Source organism: Pecten maximus, chromosome 10 (genome assembly GCF_902652985.1).
Source record: "Pecten maximus chromosome 10, xPecMax1.1, whole genome shotgun sequence".
NCBI classification, from domain to species: domain Eukaryota; kingdom Metazoa; phylum Mollusca; class Bivalvia; order Pectinida; family Pectinidae; genus Pecten; species Pecten maximus.
Window position 1 is genome coordinate 26,594,992 of NC_047024.1, and position 24,217 is coordinate 26,619,208.

At 36.7% G+C, this 24,217-nt stretch overlaps 2 protein-coding genes across 7 annotated transcripts in view; both read right to left on the reverse strand.

The window, feature by feature from the left end:
- Positions 1-414: 414 nt before the first annotated feature.
- LOC117336084 lies at positions 415-10,467 on the reverse strand. 2 transcript variants are annotated; one of them, XR_004534531.1, is made up of 7 exons: positions 9,068-10,467; positions 8,640-8,739; positions 8,161-8,211; positions 7,274-7,462; positions 5,765-5,956; positions 2,715-5,289; positions 415-1,575 (listed from the first exon to the last, which is right to left on the reverse strand). XR_004534531.1 is itself a non-coding variant. In XM_033896457.1 (6 exons), the coding sequence occupies exons 1-6, from the start codon at positions 10,286-10,288 to the stop codon at positions 4,190-4,192; spliced, it is 2,853 nt and encodes a 950-aa protein (XP_033752348.1). In that variant the 5' UTR covers positions 10,289-10,467; the 3' UTR covers positions 415-4,189. The 2 variants fall into 2 exon arrangements, 1 of the variants encoding a protein (XP_033752348.1); XM_033896457.1 differs by having other exon boundaries at positions 415-5,289.
- Positions 10,468-17,518: 7,051 nt separating this feature from the next.
- Positions 17,519-24,217, reverse strand: part of LOC117335592 (sodium/hydrogen exchanger 10-like) — a 78,854-nt gene continuing 72,155 nt past the window's right edge. For 3 of the 5 annotated variants that reach the window (XM_033895695.1, XM_033895694.1, XM_033895693.1), the window contains one exon: positions 17,519-21,412. In XM_033895695.1, the coding sequence (XP_033751586.1) occupies positions 19,906-21,412 (1,507 nt within the window). In that variant the 3' untranslated portion in view covers positions 17,519-19,905. The remainder of the gene's footprint in view (positions 21,413-24,217) is intronic. The other 2 variants (XM_033895697.1, XM_033895696.1) reach the window with 1 other exon arrangement.

Sequence of the window (24,217 nt, forward strand, 5' to 3'; positions counted from 1 at the left end):
ATCTCATTTCCAAATGGACCAGTTCCACGACTTGGCACCAGCAGCAGAGAAGAGCCAAAAATCCCATTCCAGATTACGACAATGTGCCTCTATACTAGAACCAGCAGTGCGTGACCTACGGAATGCTGCAGTGGCTCATTCGACTAGAACTACCTACACATCAGGTGTTTCCTGTTTCAAGAACTAAATCATCCTCATGAATGGTATAAACAACCAAGCAAGTGTGTTTACCAATGTTACAGAAGAATTATTAATACTCTTCGTGACTCATTGTTATCATAACCTCAGATTGAAATATTCTACAATTAAGCTGCATCTATACGGAATTAAGTTCCATTGTACTATGCAGGGGCTCAGCAACCCGCTTGTGAATACTCATGGGTTACCACTTTACCGACTCCAGACCATGCCTGCTGTGTGGCCTTCTTCTCGTTCTTACGGTGTGGAGAATTCACATGCACCACTAACATATTTGATTCTTCAATTCACTTGTGTATCAGTGACATACAAGTAGCACCAGTAACAGCATGTCATTGCGCCTCTAGGCGTCCAAAACCGACCCCTTTCGACAAGGAGTCACTATTCACCTGTTCCGCACCCATCACCATGTATGTGCTGTAGCCACTGTCATCAGAATGCTGACAGAAAGATTTACGAACGGTTGTCGTCCTTCGGACCCCCTATTTTCCATTCATTCTGCTGCCTTGACTCGACATGTTTTCATCAACAAACTAAGACAGACCTAATGATCCGACTAGGTCTAAATCATTCACTACACACAGGACATTCCTTCAGAATAGGAACCGCAACTACTGCCACCCAGTCAGATGTCCCCGATCACCTCATCAAAGTGCTCGGACGCTGGCAATCGGATAGCTACTGTCGATACATCCGCACCCCTCATCATATTCTCCGGAAAGCTCAAGCAGAAATGTGCAAGATTTCACCTGATACTTAGTAGCCTAGTGGCTGCCTTCTGTGTTCAGGAGTGTCTAAGTGTGTACTCTTTATAGGGCGAGTATATCTATAATGAGTACTATATATTCTACTGGATTAACAAGTATATTGATGTGCTAATCTGTCATCATTCACACAGGATTTATGTGCATATTCCATTGGATTTATATGTGTGTAAATGTTCTTATCTGTCGCCATTCAGATGGGATATATGTGTGTATTCGTTTAGGGCGAGTATATCTAAACGGTACTATTACGGCCCTCATACTCAACAACTAACAGAAACGAAGGTAACAGAACACTTTCTGTAGCCATGCAGGCCAGCATTCTTGTAAGGATTACATCTGGACATTCCGAATTGGGATACAGAACCAAACTAAGGTTTACTAGTCTTTGACATTAGGACCCTGTTTTCTTTTACACCTAAGTACCTCTTAGGACAATAACTATATTCATTACTGAGGCATTCTGCCAGAATTTGTCTATGACTTGCTGTATATCTTCTCAATTATGTCATATTCTCCCGGTGGCGCCGGGGATAAAGGTGTCTCATACCCTACATTCCCTCTTTGGGGTCCTCGTATCATCACATGCTTATAAACCATGTCTCTCATACTCCTTTGGGCCTATGGCAGTAAACTGACACCATGTAATAACATAATAACATGGACTATTAATGATGCCAGACTACTGCTATACACCACAAATCGGTCAATCCAACCCCAGAACCAAGGGTTAGCTGGACTGCATACATCAACTCTATCTGGCCCAGGGTAAGACAGCAAGTCGAACCCCAAGCCTAAGTGATGTAACTCCCAACTCTTGCCGACTCCTGGACACTTGAGCGACCAGGCTATGGTACCCATGAGCTTCAGGTCAGCCATACCTCCAAGTCATGTTCTCAACGAGTTGTTGGCCATACCTTTTCAGCACCATGCTCTTCAGCATTACGGGGTTCAAATAGCCCACGGCTATACCCCACCCGGTCCAAGGGAGGTAACTGCTAAGGTGATATGCACCCCTTATCTGCAAACTTTTTAATAAATACTGTAAATTTATCTTACATCGTTTGTTATTTTGTTGTGTAAATTAAAGTCTAATATTAAATATTAGGCAGGTTTACACAGCAGATATGGGGCCTGCCTGTCATCCAAACACAGTCAATTTAACATACTGCATGGCTTCACTTGAAGCTTTTGGAGATTTATGCTCCTCCTTGCTGACCAGTACAGGTCATGCCAAGGCTAAATAAACTGTATCAAAGGACATCTCATGTCCGCTTGTCAACTGCACACATGTGCAAATATATACTCAAAGCACCTGCTAGTCTTTATGTTCTCTGTCTCTCAGATAAACAAACCTTATCAAAGCAACTTCCCAGTCTGAATGTAATGGGCACAGATAAGACTTGCATGCAGATGTTATCTTGGGGGAATCTAATTACCCTTATCACTCAGTCTTGACCAGTCTGGCTCTATCCATGACCTCCCTGACCCTACGATTATCTATGAAGGGAGGTTTCACTCCTGCACCTAATTTACATATTCTAATTAAACAGCCCCTTACTAACAAGGTAAGGATGTCAAGAGATCCAATCAGAAGACCACGCTCGGTCACATGGCTAATGTCAATTTCTCCTCAGAAATTCTATCCAAATTGCCATTGTTGTTCTAACTGCTGGAACAAACAGTCATACCATCCACCTCCCCACCGCCACCTTTATCTAATTGGTTGCTTGTGACTTTATCGGTTTCAACCTTTGGGCCTATGGCAGTAAACTGACACCATGTAATAACATAATAACATGGACTATTAATGATGCCAGACTACTGCTATACACCACAAATCGGTCAATCCAACCCCAGAACCAAGGGTTAGCTGGACTGCATACATCAACTCTATCTGGCCCAGGGTAAGACAGCAAGTCGAACCCCAAGCCTAAGTGATGTAACTCCCAACTCTTGCCGACTCCTGGACACTTGAGCGACCAGGCTATGGTACCCATGAGCTTCAGGTCAGCCATACCTCCAAGTCATGTTCTCAACGGGTTGTTGGCCATAGCTTTTCAGCACCATGCTCTTCAGCATTACGGGGTTCAAATAGCCCACGGCTATACCCCACCCGGTCCAAGGGAGGTAACTGCTAAGGTGATATGCACCCCTTATCTGCAAACATACATCCAACGAATATATTTTAAACAATAAAGCAATGTTTAGCACTAAAACTGTGATCAATGGCGGGATGAATATAATGAGGGCTATAGAAATGTAACTGTGCTAATGTTATGATATAGATGCAAAATATATTGCCAATATATTCTCATAGTCGTACTGGGTTTAAACATTGCTGATTGGAATTATTTAAATCAGATACAGGCAAACTTTGTAATCCCGAAATCAGATAATTTTAATACCATGTAAAACTTGAAGTAAAAAATTAAAGTAATTAAAATTATGATGTGAATTATATCCGGTTAACTCGAATACTTGGTATATCTCGATTTTTCATGACCCCACTGACGTCGAAGTAACGTGCTTCGCCTGGTTGTAATTTTAAGAAATTGACAAATCACTTTGTCAAAAATGGAAGCTTTCCACTACTTTGTAATGTGAAAGAACATAACGCAATAATGTTCAAAGAAGAAAAAATACAAACAACTTTAATTAATTACATTATTTAGATATAAAGAAAGACATGTTACTTCAGTTAAGCTGATGTGAAAAAGAAAATAAAGAGAAAAAACAAAAACTACTAAAGCCACATATTCGGACGTGGAATGAAGTCATCAACTTGAAAAATATAAAAGAAAACCGGGCAACGTAACAAAATTGCTATGCATGCTTAAGATAATTGAACACGTCAATTGCACAAGGAAAAAGATTGCTTCCATAGGATATCATGATGGTAGCACAGACATTATACAAAAAAGACAAGGTGAAGAAAGTAGAGATATATCCCTTGAATAAACAACACTTATTTACATGGTCAAGAGATGGAGAGACGAGTGAAGACGAAGAAGAACAGGAATTAAGACAACAAGTCCGGTTCATTTCCGGTTAACTTTGCTAACAGAACTCGGCCATACGGAATTTGCAGGGAGGAAAATGTCGGTGTTTTATTTTCCCCTGTGCATGTTTCATAAAATTGTTTTTTTTAAATCTGTACTGGAGGCCGCGAAGGAAAGAGTTCATTGATCAACCAGCTGGACTTCTAACGTCATTTCCAGAACAAGCTAACGACAGCAAATATTTCTCTTCATTACGGTTATCATATCCAGTAGATTTCTTCTATCCACAACTATCAAGAATATCCCTAGACCAACCAGAATTATGGAACCAGCATACCCAGTTGCTTGGGCTGAAACACGAATGTCCTCTGCCGAAGTTAGGCTGCGTTTGTAACGACTTGTCTGGTTTCGGAAGATTTGTAATTTGGACTTCAACTCTTCTACCATTTTACGGAGTTCGTCTATGCCAGGCTTGTCACAAGAATACCAATTGCAACCACAGAACACAGATGTTGATGCGGTAGAATGGGATTGGTTGGAGACATCAGTCACCGCCGAAATGTTTGAATCAGATGGTATGACAGGTGAGGTTTGTTGGGTATTCGTTATCAAATTCATCGGTGAATAAACAGAGGTAGTCAGTAGTTGTTGGACTAAACCAGACGTCATGGTCGCTGTGGTGCTAGATAACGAGTTAGAAAAGGAAGTAAACAGGTGTGTGTGAAAAGAAGCGGAAACGTCATCAGAATCTAGAAACGATGTCATTGGAGTTTGAGAGCTATCAATGATAGGTACAGCAGCCGACAAGCCATTGGTGTTGATATAACCAGTCGAAATGTCCTCCGAAACAGAATTAGTACTGGGTATGCCATAAACCGCAACTAAAGTAGTAGACACGTCACCATTGGCAATTGTGGTTGTAGACACGTCATCAGCGACAACTGTGGTAGTGGACATGTCACCAGAGGCAACTGTGGTAGTGGACATGTCACCAGTGGCAACTGTGGTAGTAGATACAACACCAGTGGCAACTGAGGTAGTAGACACGTCACCAGGGGCAACTGTGGTAGTTGACATGTCACCAGTGGCAACTGAGGTAGAAGACATGTCATCAGCGGCAATTGTGGTAGTAGACACGTCACCAGGGGGAACTGTGGTGGTAGACACGTCACCAGGGGCAACTGTGGTAGTTGACATGTCACCAGTGGCCTCTGTGGTGGTAGACACGTCCTCAGAGGTGGTTGTTGTAGTGGACACGTAATTAGTGGATATTTCAGTATTGGATACGGTGTCAGCTTGTATGTTCGTAGTGGATGCCACCTCAGCTAAGAGAAGAAAGATGACTTTATAATGCATGAACCTAATATTTCGGATCACCTGATGATATCCACTGAAATCTGCAAATTATTATTTGTTTGCCTGCTTTATACAAAAAACTTAACGCATTTGAAACAAATCATTTTCACTGTGTTAGTCTTCAATACTGATTCTTCAGAGCTAAGAGTAAATCAAATTTACGTGGAAATTTATGTTATTAGCATCAATTATCTTAGTATCAGTAACACGCAGATGAATAATTATTATGACAACATAACGTTATACCTGCTGACTACATGACACCAACACGTCAGATATGTTTTTCAGTTGACATCGAAATGCATTGCATGTTGTCCACTTGACACTTGACATCAAGACGTGATGCATGTTGGGCACGTGCTGTCTACGCGACATTAACACGTAGTTCATATTGTGATCGTTACATAAATACGCCAGGGATGTTTTATGTAAATGAGTACTTACCGGGACACAATGACTTCTGAAGACAACTCAGTTGTTCACTAGTTGATCCTGAGCACGGTTCTCCGTTATACTGAGGACTGGGATTCGTGCATCTTCGTGATCGTACTTTCACGTCCGTCACTTCCGATCCGTCCACTGAACATGTTACTGAGCATGCGCTCCATCCAGACCAATCTGTCCAGCCTCCGTCAACTACAAGTATACCAGTAGAAGAACTAATAAGTTACCGTTAATGCTCAGGAGAGTTAACCCAGCGGTCAAACGTATGGAAATCAAGTATAAGATAGGAAAATTTGTCTAACTTCCATCTACTAAAATTACACCGGTAGAATAACTAATAATTTGTTGTTAATATTTACGTCGGTGAAGCTAGTATGGAAATCAAATATAAGGTTGTTAAATATTCTGTTTATTATATATTATAGCAAAATATACCGAGACAGCTCAATCTCTACCCAAATTCATTGAGGTCCCCTCTCAACGGCTCACAAATCGTGACGTTATGTATTCTATCTTGCATTATGAAGTCATATAACATGACAAAAAAAGGTTTTAACCGAATATCATAAAAAACAAAAAAACAAAAAACAAAAAACCAAAAAAAAACCAGGGAAATCAGATGAGACGTTAGTTACATACAAAATAGAGAAGGATGTGTTGAATGAAGAAATGTAAAAGTTTATCGAAGTAGGACGTATTAATGATAGCCTAAAATAAATATGTTCAGAATTTAACATACCCAGGATTCAAACACAATTCTATTAAAATTTAATCAATCTGAGGTCGTTAAATTCCAAACGCACCGTTTAAAGAGACATTCAATATGCAAGCATTGCCATTTCTTTTACCGGATATGAGTGTATAACATACTAAGCAATAATATCGTTTTAACATTGAAGAGCAAATGCGGTTGTGAATACTATCAAACAAATAGATGACATAATATATCAAAAAATATTATTCAGGTCTTATAGGTTAGGAAATGTAGATTTCTGAAAAAGGTCCAAACACCACAGTCACACCGTTTACATTTCAATTTCCAAATATAGTCAATGAGTACGCTATAATGGAGACATCGCCGTCAAACAAATACCCCTAATGCATTCAAAAAGCACTTATGATTAAGCAAATCAACGTGATTGTTTTGTGCAAAATATGTGATCAACATGAGCTATACATGTTCTTCTGAAACATGCATTTCCCGCACATTTTGGCAAAATACAAAACAGCTTAGAAAATTGCAACGCAAAAGAAATGTCCGCTCTATAACATGGTGGATACTGGATACCAAGAATTGATTAAGATATTGGCCCGAGTAGCAATATAAGTCTCATATAGATTTAACCCTTCTTCAGTTTAGAAACCCCTGAAACATTCCATTGTTTTCCTGTAAAAAGTTGTTTAAATTTTTTTATGTAAATACATATAAAAAGAGATTACTTAAAGTATTCTGCCACATACTAATGTAAGAAATGTATCATTATCTACTTGTGCAGAAATTTTACCTACTTGGACACCGGAAGTCCTCAGGACAAGGTGCTGTTTCGAATACGTCTCCCTTACACCATTTCCCGTCACATGTGGCAGGAGCTGGATTTGTACATCGTCGATATCTACTCTTAGTTCCGTAGGTCCACCCGTCAAAACAGGATCGGGAACAAGTAGTATAATTGGACCACGCACTCCATTGTCCATCAACTGTATAACGGAATATGATCAATCGGAGTTCATCGGTTGTGCCTCAAACAATTTTGTCAAGAAATTGTGCATTTTGTTCACGGAAAAGTATTTTATTCCCAAATGGCACAGAGGGAAAAATGTCGGTGTAGTTTATGAATCATGAATAGAATGAATTTTAAAACAAACCCCATTTCAAACATTAGGATTTATATATGAGAGGAATGATTCCCTGACAGTATTACCACTGAATACAGAACTCGTTATGTAGTTCTCAAGTTACAAAATGGACGTCATCGCGTCATGTGGCGGGAAACACATTTGCGGAGCTCCGAGTGGGAATATTGTGGAAGTTTGTTATTTGTTATACCGTCTCTTGTCCAAATACCAGGAAAACTAAGAGAGCAGTATCTTGAGATTCGAATGTTTCATATATATCAATACGCTTCCCATCATTTATTTACTCATCCTTGATTAAACATGAAAATTACTGTATCTGGTTAAGTAAAGATGAACATTTTTATTTATTTATTTTTTATTATTATTTTAATTTCCAGAACGACATTCTAAAGGAAAAGAAATTTATTTCGTCAAGTTCAAAATATAAAAACGCACCTTCCACGAATACTTTAGTAAAAACCATATGCATATAATTATGTCTATTTGTTTTTGAGGTTTGAAAACAATATAAAATATAAGACTATAGATGACATTCCTACCTTCAGGGATTCCGACACAGTCCTCGTTAAAATGTCCATCGCCGTCAATATCTGCGGCAAATCACAGCATCAATATATTAATACTGGCGTATGTAGGGCAGACAATATATTAAAGTTAAATTCAATGCAATGATAATCCTTGCAAAGGAGTTTCTTTTAACAACAGGTATAAGAAACACATTCTGATCTGCCAGAGTAACGTCCCTTCATGTAGACTTAACAGCCGATGTACGAGAATGAAGAAAAAAATATACATAAAAAAGAAGAAAGATAGGCAGTGCCATAACCAAAAGACAAAAGATTTTTTTTTTTTTATAAATGACAGTTGTGGAGTATTCATTCGTACTTACCCTTAAACGAATACAGCCGTATAGAAAGTGTGCCTCCATTCATCTGTATTCTGTCAATGCTGCATAAAGGCCATGTGTACTTTTCATACACAGAGCAGACATTTTAAAAACTTAGACATGCGCACTTACCTGAAACGTTTCCACCTACGGGACAAAACTCCTCATCGATCCTGCCGTCGCAATCGTTATCTTTTCCATCTCCGATATCAGAATCAGACTTTAAACATAGCTAAAACAGCAAGACAAAATGAGTATCAAAGAAAAAATACTAGCTATTTAAAATTTACAAAATGCGACTAAAATGTAAACAAACATTGCACACCGTTTAAAATGAAAATAAATGACAAGACCAGCTGTTCCTGAATGGGACGCGTCTTCTCATAATACAGAAGTGTGTACGTATTATATTGGCTTATCAAAATCGGAATGGCCGTTTCATTTATTTGAATAAAATTTTTAATTCACTTAAAGAATTAGATTGAATTTGATCTATATATGATTCATGATATTTTGTAGTTAAGATAAATTACTCTAATAATGAAATATTGTGTATTTACACTGTTGATGGCGACCATCCGCATTCCAATTGGAATTCCGTATGTTTTATATCCTTGAGCAGAGCCATACAGGAATCCACCAAACGTCACATAAGGCGAACTATGACGCACAATGTGAGACCCAGTAGATATAAAGATGCTTCCTGTCACAAACTCACTCTCAGGCATGGTCTTCAGATACACAGAGCTGAGTGGAAAATTTCCTCCGTCATACTTCAAACCTTCGTAATCCTCTTTTTTTATCATGAAAACGAAATAGTTAGAAACGCTGTTACTGGGTGTTCCGAACGTGTAAGTGGTGGCGAATTGTTCGATAGGAGGAATTAAAATCATCGTGGGGTTTTTAGACGAAAATAAATCAGTGTAGCCTTGGGAATACTCAAAAACAGAAATCGGCTTGTTTGCAACTAGGTGACCGATACGGCTATACGGAAATTCTATCTGAATCGTGTCCCCTGCATCAACGTCATAATTCATGGATTCAAAATCACCTGTCACCTGTATTGTAGTTCCATCTTCACTTGCTAAGAACAAGAAAAAAACTGATACATAGGTATAAGGGATCGGTGCTAAAATAAACGTTCTCCCCCATGTTTTCACTGGTGTCAGCTGTTCAACAAGGTGTGAACCCAGATGCGTTTTACTTCCGACGTAGGTGTTTATGTTCCCACTGAATACGGCGACGTCGTGGTTCGAGATGATGCGAGTCCCGCTAAGGTCTCCCGAACTTTGCAATTGAAACATTTCGAATCGGTTCAGAGATACATTGATCGTACTTCCGGCAGCATATTCAACCGTGCCATATGTGACCTTAGCATCACCTAGAGCCGATCCCAGGGTGACAGAAACATCTGTATCATTGTTGACGCCTACGACTAAGACTTGACAAGCCTGGACACTAGGAACGAACGTTACGGCAGAATAGTTTGTACCAAGTACGTCTGTCGGTAACGCCATGAAGGAGTCATACGATTCAGATTCAGCGTTTGAACCGCTTACTACCACATCCTTGGTAGAAGTAATGAGAATGCCTTTAGATTCTTTTAGTTCGTCAGCATCAGCTCGAACATTACTTGATAGATAAACCGTTCCAACTGTGTGGCAGGTTACAGTTATTGTTTGTGTACCTGTTACTTGAGACCAAATAGAAACCCTTACGTCGGTAGAATGCGGATTGCTAATGAACAGCTCACCTCCATTTTCAGTACTGGCTGTAGACATGAACCCGACAATGAATTCTGTCCCTGCATTGTCTGGAAAACCTGTTTTTGTTTTTTTAAGAAAGAAAAAGAGAAACTCTTTACGAATGAATATACATCTATTATAACAAGATGGCACAGATAAAGATTAAAACTGAACCATTGAAAAAAAAAAAAAAAAAACAGGCATGGGCGAGGTGTTCCGGAAGACATGCTTCGCTTATATATTTTAGTTAGTGATAAAAGCGATTTGTTAATGGCTTCAATGTGTTGTAAACTTATGATTTATCTCCAAGCAGGTAAAAGGACATCTGTATAATTATTCTAAGTCTAATTATTTTAAAGTATCGATACCGTGGAAGCGACACACGGAACAACAAAAACATGCTGAAAGAAATGTTAAACCTTGATGTGGAGGTGTTATAGCCTAAAGATATCAATAGATAGAATAGTTTGGCTCGTATTCTTTCTACAGTTAGCAAATAATGATGGTCTTGACATGATGAGATGACAACAAGAGTCAGTGGGAATAAAACTTGTGTTTAGATTTAAGAGAAAAGATCATATGAATTTTAATGCCATTTTAAACTATGTGCCATTTACGTCTTTCACTCATATATACCCACTATTGCCTCAATGCTGTTATGCTTGAATTTCTTTTTTTATGGTTGTTGTAGTTTAAATTGTCTACAATCAAATATTGAAACTGTGAAAAATAAAACTAAAAATTCTTGGATTATATAAAAAGTAAGAGATTATGTTGTTGCTCATCGGAAGGCAATGTCTTGGTGCAATGAACGTTCCGTAATATAAAAAATTCCTCAGTATTTCCTTGCAAAGTGTTATTATACATTTGCCGAATGTGTTTCCTACACATTACTTTCATAATAATATTTCTGAACACTACGTTGTACTATAGACAAGAGATTTGAGTATTTTGAATAACAAATATACATTAGTTAATCAATCGAAATCGACATCTATCGTATCCTATAATTATATCAAATCAACGCATACCTGAACCTACCTTATTGAACACCGCGTATTCAAACGTATTCCTGCTGTTTGTTACTATATACACATATGTACCAGCGGAAAAAGATACTCAAGTTCGGTTTTTCTAATATAGCTTTTATACACGTGGTCTAAATTCAATTTAATTTCACACTTCCTCCGTGTAGTTAAAATCTAGTCGACCGTGACCCCGCTCGACGTTGCATGCTTTCAGCAGATTTCTCAAGAAAGCGTGCATCCGAAGTACTCTTGCACTTTATGTACAGAACAGTACAGAACAGTAACACAACATTTCTATTCAAAGCGATTTTACAGCGAAATGCCGCGAATGAGTGATGTCGATAGGGGTTAGGGCCATTGGTCGGGTTTACATGAGACAGCATGTCCCATTTAGTTGGGCGTTTCAGAGTCACAGGGTGATTGGGTGACATCACAGGAGCGGACGCACGCGTATTACGTCTCGACGTCAAATTAGATGCATACGTCTCTCGCACCTCCGTAACCTTTTTTCAGACGGCGACGGAGACAGCAAGTCAAGATGTCAGGCCTCATGATCGGCCAGTGTGTCCAGGAACGGTTAAGAATCGGTTGCGGGAGTATCATTTAAGGCCACGACGTCCCTCAGCTGGTCCAGCACTCGCGCAGAGGTGACACCAACGTCGAATGCAGTGGCTGCTTGCAAATGCATCTAGTCTGTTTCGTTTGGTCCATTTGAGACGCGTGCTGTTCACTTATGAGTCTCGATTTACGCTTTACAGGTATGATGGATAACAACGCGTCTATCGATGTCATGGTAAGCGATTTTCTGGCGCTTGCGCAACGGAAACCAACAGATTCGGAGGAGGGTATGTTATGGTATACATAGGGATATCTTAAGGCGTGAAATCACCTCTCGTGGTTATCCATGGTAATCTTTAAGAAGTTAAATAAACAAAACCTTACGTTAAAACAGGACAACGCGAGACCCCATGTTGCTAGGGTTTGTCGTGACTTACATAGGACCTTATCCAGAGTGGAATAATATCCTTCAAAGACCAATAAACACCTTGATAACATCAATGTTAATGAGAATAGGATCATCGACTGATACCAGGGTGGGTACACACGCTACTGATTTGGATCGGGAAACGCTGTAGGGTAGCCTTGTTTTAACTGTATTCACTCCAGCACCGTGTGTGATAGGACAACACAAATCATCAAAATGTATTCAGCAATGATGAAATAATCGAAAAACCCACACCATGAACACTTCATCAAAGAATCGTGTAAAATAAGAATTTTCGAAAATAAACTTGCGTTTCTTGTTTCTGTTAGTATAGTAATTAACTTTCTGTTACGCTTGGTTGACTTATCAATAACACCACCGGATTATTTTATTGCACCATGCTACAAAATATAAATATATAATCCTATGAAGCGTCAATATAAGGTCTGCTGAAGGTTTATTGGCTTTTTAGATGAAAAACACAGCGACAAATGCTATAATACTGACAGGTTGCAAACGTGAAGCCATGCATATATCTCGCAGTTTAAGTAATGTAGGTATGCGTCTCATTCAGGTAAACATGTCGTGGTATAGGTAACAGGCCCTATTTAATGAAATTCAACGTCCATTTAATGCGGAGACAATTTACTTCCCTCCGAAATAACATCCTTTGTCAACTTAGAAAACGACCCAGATAATTTCACGTATATACAGTGAATGATATATCTATTGATTATAGCCTGACATTTTTGTTCGCTTATTGATGAGGCGTAATTCCGTTGCCCCCATTGTATAATGCGTTTGATACATTTGGAATCTTTTGTTCTCTTTTAAAAACATTTCTTCAAATGTCGTCTTGACACTTTTTGACCATTTAGTTGAGCATTCGACTCTGTGATGACAGTGATGAGATGTGTCCTATGACAACTCTAAGAAAGTCTATATGTGTACGCGCTGCTCTCGACTTGACGCTCAGCTTTAAAGTTGATGGTAGGGACTAGGTGGTCATTGTCAGTATAATGTGACCAGGTTGGGTGTCACACTACCGTTTCGAGGGATAGAAATTTATTGTATTGACATTATAAGCTTCAGTCAGTGTCCCCGTCATTAGTGAATTCCGTCCTTAAAGTCGTATGGTCTAAGATATTCATATGGAAAATATATTACCAGTTTTCAGGGTGACGACTCTCGTGTTGAATTAATGAATTTAAACAAAATGTTTTCACTCTCATAATCGCTATTAAAGAGATATTGATGATTGTGTTCCACCAACTCAGTATTTTCGTACCAATAATGGTTACTTATAGATTTTCAACATAAAAAATATCGTATTTCTTGTATTTCAAGACATAAAAAAACTTCCATACGTTTATTCACTACACATTATAGTTATATCAATTAAAAAAGGACGATGTTTTTGTGAGGATATCGCTTAGGTCCTATACTTTAAAATTAACGTATTGTGCTGAAATGAATATAGCACGATACCAAAGCTGTAGTTAAAGATTTTTGTTATCACCTTTCAAATTCTAAGAAAAAAATCCCTTGCTATGCCTTCGGATTAAGTTTGCTACAATTGAGTCGCCAGAGCAAAAATATGATGCACATTATTTATGCTTTTAAACACTTTTAAATCAAAAGTTAATAGTCGGTTTGTTACAATGAAAACTATAATTCGATTTTTTTGTTTATAACTAAATACTAGTTGGTTTGTTACAACGAACACAATTATTTGAGGTTTTTGTTTATAACTAAATACTAGTTTGGCTTGCTACAATGAACACAATCATTAAGGTTACCCTTCTTGTTGAATATTTGAAAGTTGCTTGTCTTAATGTTTCAAGTTTGTTATATCGAGTAGCTGTCTAAGTGACTTCACGTTATTAATAGCGACGAACTGATTCTATCAGTTCCATCAATTGGAAGCTCAATATAATTGTGTTAAGATGTTAATCTGAAATATCCCGTCTCAATTTTTTTAAATGTGCATAGATATGGTGTAGCTTACCTTGTGAAAGGGAAAACAACAGTAACACAATCAGAAGGTTAAATGTCACTTTAAACGACATTTTGTTGAAATTTACCGCTGATTGTTATCTTTATCATCTGGACGCTGGAATGTTCAGGTCTTACAGTTGTACCACAATATAGGTCATATATATAATGGTGTTACAGATATCTACATCATTTGATGTTCGGTTATGTTGTCATACACCGATGTTAGCCGCATATAGATTCCTGCTTCATTTAATGTCCGGTTATGTTGTTTACACCGATGTTAGCCGCATACAGATTCCTGCATCATTTGATGTACGGTTATGTTGCCATACATCAATGTTAGCCGCATACAGATTCCTTCATCATTTAATGTACGGTTATGTTTACACCAATGTTACCCGCATACAGATTCCTTCATCATTTAATGTACGGTTATGTTGCCATACACCGATATTGCCCTCTTCATCCTTTGCAGAGTCTTTGAAGCTGACATACATTAGTTTTCCAAAGACGTCAAATGACCTTTTCAACTTTTACGGCTGCTGATATTTTTCTATGTTTACCGTATGAAGTCATTTCCGTTTACCTAAGATATGGCGTTCTCGCATCCAGGTGTTATTCCCAACCTATGACCTTCTTACGACGTGCCTCAATGGTGCCGTATACATAATGCATCATAAATTGATATAATCTAGATATCTTTTTGAAACTAATTAATACTAAGCAATGCATAAGGCTCCCGGGATGTAGTCCCTTGTTATATTAACTTACAGGGTAATTTGTATGTAATAATATTAACTTTAATATGACCAATTACGTCTTCATTAAGAAAGATATTGCAAAAATAAGTGATGCCGTTCAGGGTGTTTTAATTGATCCTTATCGAGAACGGTAGTAACAAGCTTCATACAAGTAATCTATTCTTTTAAAATTACTTCTAGGATATTAAGACTAACGGAAAAATGCAAATGACTTAGAATTTTAATCAACGTTACATTATAGCAGTATGACAGTACCTTTATATTGTAGAACTGACTACAAACCGTCCATTAAATGCATACTATCCGCACTTAAAATCTTGAAATGAATATTGAATAGAAATATATTGATAATTCAATAGCAAATCGATATTCAAATGAAAGTTAAATTTACTGCCTGTATCTGAGCCTGCATACGTCGGATGTGAACAAAACAATATAAAATTCGACGTGTTGAAAAGGCACCAACGAGTATTTGCGTTATAAACAAAACAGTTTAAGTGCGTAACATGCTTTTGTCAAGGGATTGTGCAGAAGACACCGTTAATTCTGAATTAAGCATAGCATCGTAGATACAGCAGTTCAAACTCTACCATACAGTTGTTACGTCTTTCCAAGAATCGTGAGTGATGCCAGAGGTCAAACATAAGGAAGTAAAGAAGAGTCTAAACGGATTTTAGAATGTCGATGAAATAGTTCTCTTCACCAGCTTATGACGTTTAACAATCTGAATGTAACGTCCTATTATAATCGCACAACATCGATGAATACATAAATGTACTTGCTACAGTTGATAGTAACGAAAACGTTCATCTGGTAGCATACTTTGTTATTTAAGTCATCCCTAATATGGGATCTGGATATCTGAAACCATACATTTCATCATCTTTTTCCTAAAATCTGCCTCATAAATACCTCGCGCATTTTATTTTCATTTAATTATTTTCTATTGTTAAATTTGACGCAAGTCTTCCATTACAATTGTTTTTCAAAGCTATCTGGGCTGCATCAATGAGTGCATAGGCGATGTCTAGATCACCTGACGTGATTTTTACTCCATTTTGATCAATGTCATAGAAATGCTTCGCGATGCACTATGGATGATTCAAACGTAGCCTTTATTCTGATTGCGAACCATTGCGTTAATATGACGTCAATGTCATACTAAGTTGACCATCTTCATGGTAAGGCTGTGTACTGTTTGTAAAATTGGTTGCGAATATCAATCCCAAAAATTATTTAAGATTTTTAAATTTTATGAAAAATATAGAACAAATATTATAAAGGAAAGACAGAGTTTACCCTATGTAATTATAATAATTGACTGCTTGTTGTATTGAATCTATTAATAATAATTTGAAGTTCCATATTCACAATATCACAGCAATATAGCCGTTTCAAAGCGGTCCACAAATTATCATCTGTTGATATTGGACTTAAGCAACCAGCCATTGTCTTTCTCAACTCCATGGGTAACATATAACCGGAGCTGCTAGTTCAGCGCTAACAGCTTACAAATGTATTGGACTGCGCTACAAAGTACTCATTTACATAAATCGGAGTAAAGTATTTTGTTGAAGACAGCGCCGGTACTGGATGTCGAATTAGTGATGTTTCGGTTATGTAGTCTAAGTTTAGAACAGGAGAAAAACACTTTCCTGTCGAGTTCACATTCATGATATCCGGCGTAATTTCAACGACGCTGAGTCAAAGAAGAATTCTCTGTCAAATGAATGACACTGACTATATTCAATTCTATCACTGACTATCCAAACGCATCTTTCGTGGTTTGAGACATGTGTCGATCGAATGACCTCGAGTCGATCTTTGATGGCTTACAATTCAAGCTCATGTCAATAGCTGCGAACCTGTATGAGTAATCAGTGTAATAGATGTCTTACCTAATTGAGGAAAAAAGTTAACAAAATAAATGCCTGCTCGATTTACGTATGATTAGACTACTCAAATGAACACCCAAAATCAGATCTGTAATAATAGAAATTAGCATTCGTCCATGTAATATCGAATTTAATAAACTCGTTTATTGATTTCTCGTTCAATAAGTTGACCCTCTATAAACGATATAGAGACGAACCCCAAATTCACCGAAGTCGGTGTCGGATTCATTGTCAGAGGTGATGTTAGAAATGTCAAGTGTATAAACGCGCCTGTGAACGGTCCCTTCCCTTGGAATTGGAAGATACATCCATGTATAGTGTTGAAGAAAAACAGATAGGTTATTCTAACTTTTAACAAAGAAACCATTTAACGGCTAAAGGAAATTCCCGTTTGAAAAAAAAATCAATCAATCATTCAAAGTTCATAATCTACTCAGATTATTTTTACGGTTAGGGAGTGGAGACTGACATAGAAAGAGGGGTTTGACGGTTTTCTCTTTAGTTTTTATTATACTTTAAAATTCAGATATTAAACTCGCAAATATATTGCAAAACGACCTTCAAACAGCAATATATATATATATTAATTTACATCACTGTCAATTTTTCATTTGTTTTATTTTGTATTTGCTAGATTGGTTCTTAATAATACACAAACTGACATGAGCTTATTAATGGTGCGTACATGACCTATTTCTTTATTGTATATGTAAATATGACCCATGGGAACATGCTACATACAAAATGTAGATACTTGGGTTCTTAACATGATATTAAAGAAAGAAATCGATACACTTCTACATATATGGAAATATATGCAAGAAATTATTAAGTTCGTACGACTACCTATAACTACTATATTACACAAATTAATCACGATACATGTTAAAAATAATGGTATTAACTTTCATTTATATCAACAAAGTACTATTAATCATAGTAACTATGAAACACATTACTAAATATATAAAGGATATATAACAGTGTCTTCAGTAATACCATATAGATTTCACGAGAAAATACTGTTAGACATTCTGTTTTTTTTTTTTTTACATTTTTAATCAAGATATATTTAGGCTGTTCAATCTCTTCAAAATTCATTGCAGTCCTCTGTCAACGTCAAAAGTACGCCATATCGTGATGCTATGTATTCTATCCTAAATTATGACATCATATAACATGACGGAGAGCTAAATGCAAATCTTAATTTCCCCCAATGTCGTTTTGGGTTCTGATTGGTCAAATGAGGAAAAAAGTGATATCATTCACTTGAGAAAATGTCACATTTATACAATGAATAATTTTCAATATATATATAAATACTGTACAAAAAAATAATAATAATAAAGTCAATCTCCAATAATCAACTGTACCGGATAAAAACTGTATGGCTGAACAGTAACAGACTTTAACGGAAACTTCAAAAACATTAAATCTTTGATATCTTTTATATCAAATATAGGACATTTTACCCTATGATATTGTTTAATTATCTAATATCACAGTCTGACAAATTTGAGTCTCGTATGATTTTCTTATTCATGTAGATGTATAACGTTTAACCATCACTACATGTAACCATTAAGTACCTTTGAAAGTTAATCCATTAAGCACATTTAATGTATACACATGATGCAAATTCAATACAATACAATACAATACAATATCACAAAACGATGATAGGCATTGATATTAAGTAGAGGTTACACAAATGTAATAAACTTAAGCGTACAAAGTGACAGGTGTAAAGTTAGTATACGGTGATATATAAAGTTCCTTCCAAGGAACAGTACAGACATACATACCGGTATCAAAATGTAACTTTCTGGCACCTGGCTTTGTTCATTGTGGATACATATGTATGTAACAAAAAGGATAACGGTAGACAAAATGCCAGACAACAAACAGAGAAAAAGATTTAAAGAAATCACACACAAAACGATAGACGAAAGGACGAAACACAATAAGACACAAACAAAGGAAAGACAAAACAATCTAGACAAAAGGACGTGACGATACAGGCAAAGTAAACAACCAAACAGAAAGTCAGAGAGACAAATACACACAAAAACAAAGACAAACAAATAGTTACATGAGACAGCCAGAGAGATAAAAAGGCAGATATTTCAGATAGACAAACAAAGACATACAGACAGACAGACATCCCCGCCAACACACACACACAGACACAGAGACAAAAGGACAAACAAAAACGATACTTCACTAAAGAGACTGACTAAAGGACGAAGAGAAAGACAGGCAGACGAACGGACAGACAGAACAACTTAAGGACATACACAGGCTTTAGTCAGACAGACAGACAGACAGAGGAAAGACACACTACAGGACAGACATACATACAGACAGACAATACGCTCCATTGAAGTCATCTGTCAAATTGAGACAGACAGACAAAAAAGAGAAAAAGAAAAAGAAGTATACAAAATGACAATCAGAAAAAAACAGACAGACAAAAAGACAGATAAAACAATTCACTGAAGATCCAGCAGTCAATTTATAACAAACTTTCAGGTTTGAAAGGAAAAAGCAAGACAAAGACATACAAACGTCAAAGAAACAGCAAAATGCAGAACAGTTGGTGAAAGAGAATGATGATTAGAAATATATCAGATACATTGTGCCGATATAAAGACAAATGACTGTTTCACATAATCCCAGAAATATAACGCAGACAACAGAATGAAAACAAAATGAACACAAAAGACAGAAGACAATAGGATCGATATATCAGAAGACATAAAAGGTAGGCAGGTAGTTTACAAACCTTAGTAAAGCCACTAGACAATAATGCATACATCTGATTGCTTTGATACGTCAAACAAATGTTATACAAAACATGCAGAAAAACACTCATCGCTCATACTGACAAGAATCGATGACTCTTTTCTTTCAAAACGAGATCAGTATCGTACGTAGCAAAACAAACAGCACTTTCAATCCGTCATGTCTACCTTGTTATAGTATTTTAAAGCTTTGTATCAATGGTTTCACTAGATTCATCGACATCGTCATTCATCGGCGTGCTTGATTCACTGCCTGTTCCGCTGATCTCAGGGATTTTCTCCATTGGAAAAGGGTCACGACTAGGTCGCATACGCTCGATATCGTCATTCAGTGAAGTGCTAGAAATGCTAGTCGACACACTGTCGGTTCCACTGGCCTCTGGAATTCTCTCCATGACAGGAACAAACGAAGTCATAGAGGAGGACCCCCACTCCTCAGCAAACTCATGCCTACCTCGAGCAATTGTTTCGGATACTAAATCTTCATCTAACCGTGCATTATTTCCAGTTGTTGTAGGAACTTCAGCAAGCACACCAACTGGATTAGGCGCACAGCCAATATTATCAATTACTTTCAGCGGTTTGTTTTTCTCTGTAACATGTTTTTCATAAGTAATAGGCGGTGACATTTCATCGGGTCGCTTTAATCCCTCTCGATTCTCCCAATTTAACTCCTTGGAAGACAATGATGAATTTGATTCAGGGAGAACTATGGAACAGGATGACGGATTGTTAGAAAAAGATTCGGAATAAGACTTTGAACTATAAGACCCTGATATTCCACTGTAGGATCCGCGCAACACATCCGAAGAACGTGTTGATCTTGATGACATTGTATCCCGTGTGACAGACGACAGGCTATTAGATTCTGGAGTACCAGTTGACAGGATTTCATTCCTGCTTCCAGATGACACACTCGCTAGTCTACTGTCATCTGAGGCACGTGCATTGTAGGAATCAGTATCCGTACTCCGTGTTCCAGAAGAATAGTGAACGGGAAATGCACCTGACTCGTCTGTGACTGGTGACAGTCGACCGACACCTAAGTAGGTCGACATTCCATTGCTATGTTCATTCCAAACATCTCGATTTCTAGGTGAATTACTGCCTGGTTCAGTTTCTCCTGATTTTCTATATCCGGAGCCTCCTGGTAATTCTTTAGTTTTGTTGGTAGAATGATGTGCAGGAAGTGTCATATCGACAGGGTTGCGTTTTACGGACGAAACCTCACTGGGTATGTGGTGTGCAAGTTGCTCACCAAATGTATCAGTGAGTTCAGACGGTAAGCCATTAGATTTGAATGTATCTGACGGTATAGTACTATACCTACGTCCTGTAGAGGGCTTGTCATAAGTTATGTCCTCTGTTCCATAGTCTTCCCTATAACTCCAAGACGGTTCATGGTAGGATACGCGTCTTTGACCAAGATTTTGAGTCTTTCGTTCGTTTTTAGGGCCATAACATCTACATTTTTTTCTGTCGGCTCCACAGGCTTCACATGCATCCTGACCACTTTCCGAACCACGTACCCAAATAGGATACGCATACTCTTCCCTTAGATCTCCATCCTCATCCTCCTCCTCGTTGCTCATGGTCTCATTCTGAAATGTCTCCAGCTCGTGTTTCCTTAAAGGTTTGGTCTGTACTCGGCCTGGTGTAGAGGCTCTTGCTCCGAGAGGGTAACATTCCCTGTGGAGATAAAAATTGCAATTAATCAATAATTGTTGAAAACACGATTGTTAAAAACTAACCCTTTATTCCTTTTCTATGTCGACAAAGTATGATTTAACATCATTAGCATATTCTCTTTTAGTAAACTTTCGCCCAGTTTAGTGTTTTATATAAATGCTAAGCATGCCGTGTGAACACTCATTCAAAAGAATATAATGACTTACCTGAAAAAACGACTGTACGTTCAAATCAATAGAATCAGAAAAAGCTCATGCTTTATAGCCAATACGCAAATCTAGCTGGCATCTAGTAGCACAGATGACTTAGTCCTATTAAAATTATCTAAAGTAGGATTGTGTGAAATACATGATGTTTAGTCTGACAGCATTATTAAACATCACAACTTTAATTCCATGTCAGACTTTGATCTAACACGGTTTCTAATATTTAACACTATGACGTTGACTCAGGCAAAAGTTAAGATCAACATACTAGAAAACGATGCGATGACGACTGCTGCGATAAAAACAAAATAAAACTAACATTTTTAGAGTTAGAAAGCCGCTCTTCGTATGGTCAGCTTCGCAGTTAGGAAACCACACTTACCCCGTAAGTGCCAACATGAAAGTATCCTTGACCAATTTACGAATTTTTATAACAATTTGCTTTTAAATGAAGTCGTCAGAGCAACGACAAAGATTTTCTAAATATAGGATTGACCTTAACCCTTCCTGAGGCACTCAATCATTCCAGGTATTCTCACACCTGACCAACATATGGAGTTTAATCCGAATCACCTTCAAAATGAAGATTCTAGAGCGATGGTAAAGATTCTGGGTAAATATTAGCTGTGGCCTTGACCTCGACATTTAAACCCAGACACCATGAACGAGTTCAAGGTATTATCATACTTTGATCAAAATCTGTTAAAAAAGTTGGGAGTAATTACAAAAAAATGGCAATTCGTACGAACGGAACGCTAAATCACGTCCTTGCCTTCGTCACGAGGAGATAACATGAAAATCTAAAATGGTAGGTTAATTAGACCAACGTTAAATATTTCTCTCTTTTTGTGAAATATTTGAATTTCAAGCATTACAATTCAGAATAGACTTTTTCGGTGACATCTATCATAATTTCTCTAACACTATAAACACTTTGAAACAAATATAAATACAAGATGGATTTTATAAACTAGAAAATTTAATGTACAGAAACACAAACAAAAGAAACAGTACATCACATCTGACATATACAGGACGAATAAATCAAAACACAAACATACATACAAGCAACACAAATTTGTAAGGAAAACAGCACAAATAGGTGCATGAAAACATTTAGCATTAATATATTTATTACGACGTTTGGTTGAATTTCTGTATTATATAATTGTTAATTTGCAAATGTGAATAAAACTGCACCATAAACATGAAGAAATAAAACAAGCAAACAGTAATTAAATACGTAATATGCTACCGCAAGAGCGTTAATCAATATATTTTGAAAACAACAAATTATCCAAAAAAAAAAGATAGCAAACAATATCAATAAAGAATATCCAAAATAGACGAAAACAATATATAGGAGGAAAAAAGTAAACACTTTATCACAGTTTATATAAGAATAACATCGTAATGGTACAGAGACTAATACTTAATGTAATTGCTTTGTATTATTTATTAACTTAGCACTATCATGTCAAAATATATCTAAGACAGTTTAATGTTATTTAGTCTAGAAATAACAGAAGAAAATAATGCCAATCAAGGAATCATCAAATTGATAAAACATTTCTTGTGTCCAAGTTTCTTTTGTAAAAAGAACATATTTATAGTTTGAGTCATCGCCGTGTGTACGAAATTGAAAAATAAATCAACTAATTATATTTACAAACGATTCTGCTGAAGTTAATTATTTGAGGTTAAGAAATAAATTGAAGTTGCCTTAGATTTCATAAAACAATTGCAACATTCACCTTTAACGTATTTTACGAGGATAGAAATCATATTTCATTCAACCGAAATTGTTGCTTCTTCAAAATAAATATTTTTTTGCTTTCATCGCGACCGATGCCTTGAAATATTTAACCTTGTTTTGCTTGGACATTTGAGGATAATAAAATCTAGAGCAAAATAAAGTAAAATTGGTGAGGTAGAAAGTTTAGTTATGCTATTCAAAAGAAAAACTTTCTTCTGAAATGACAGTAAAATAAGGTAATAGTTAATTTAAATCTTCAGGATTGTCTTTATATAGGACTAAGAAGAAATTGCATATATATAAAAAACAAAGAAAAACTAAAGCTTGTAAAATTTCAGTCTTAACCTATATTGACCTTGTTATTTTCAAAGCAACATAATTGTAATAACATTATGAAAATTATTAATGATTTTTTTTACAAATGTGTTACTACATAAAACGTTTATTCTGCGCTGTTGAAAAGATTGAAATTAGCTTGCTAAATAAAATCAGCTTACAACCCTTAACGACAGATTTAATTACTTTTAATTATTGATTCGTTTACGATATCTTAGCCTATGAAGTTACACTACATTTCATTGTTAATATAAAAAGTATTGTTCAGACCTTAAGCAAACAAATTAGTAGTGACAAAGATAAACATCAAGACAATTAAGATGATATTGTCTTATGTATCTGCAACCAAGTTAAAACATCATTGATTTAAAATACAAAATGTATCTTAAAACCAAAACAAACTGATGATACAACGAAAGCAATAATAAACGTCTGAGTGATAGCATACAAATGGATCAAATAAAATATCAACAAAAATATAAAAGAAAAAAAATCTATAAACAAAAC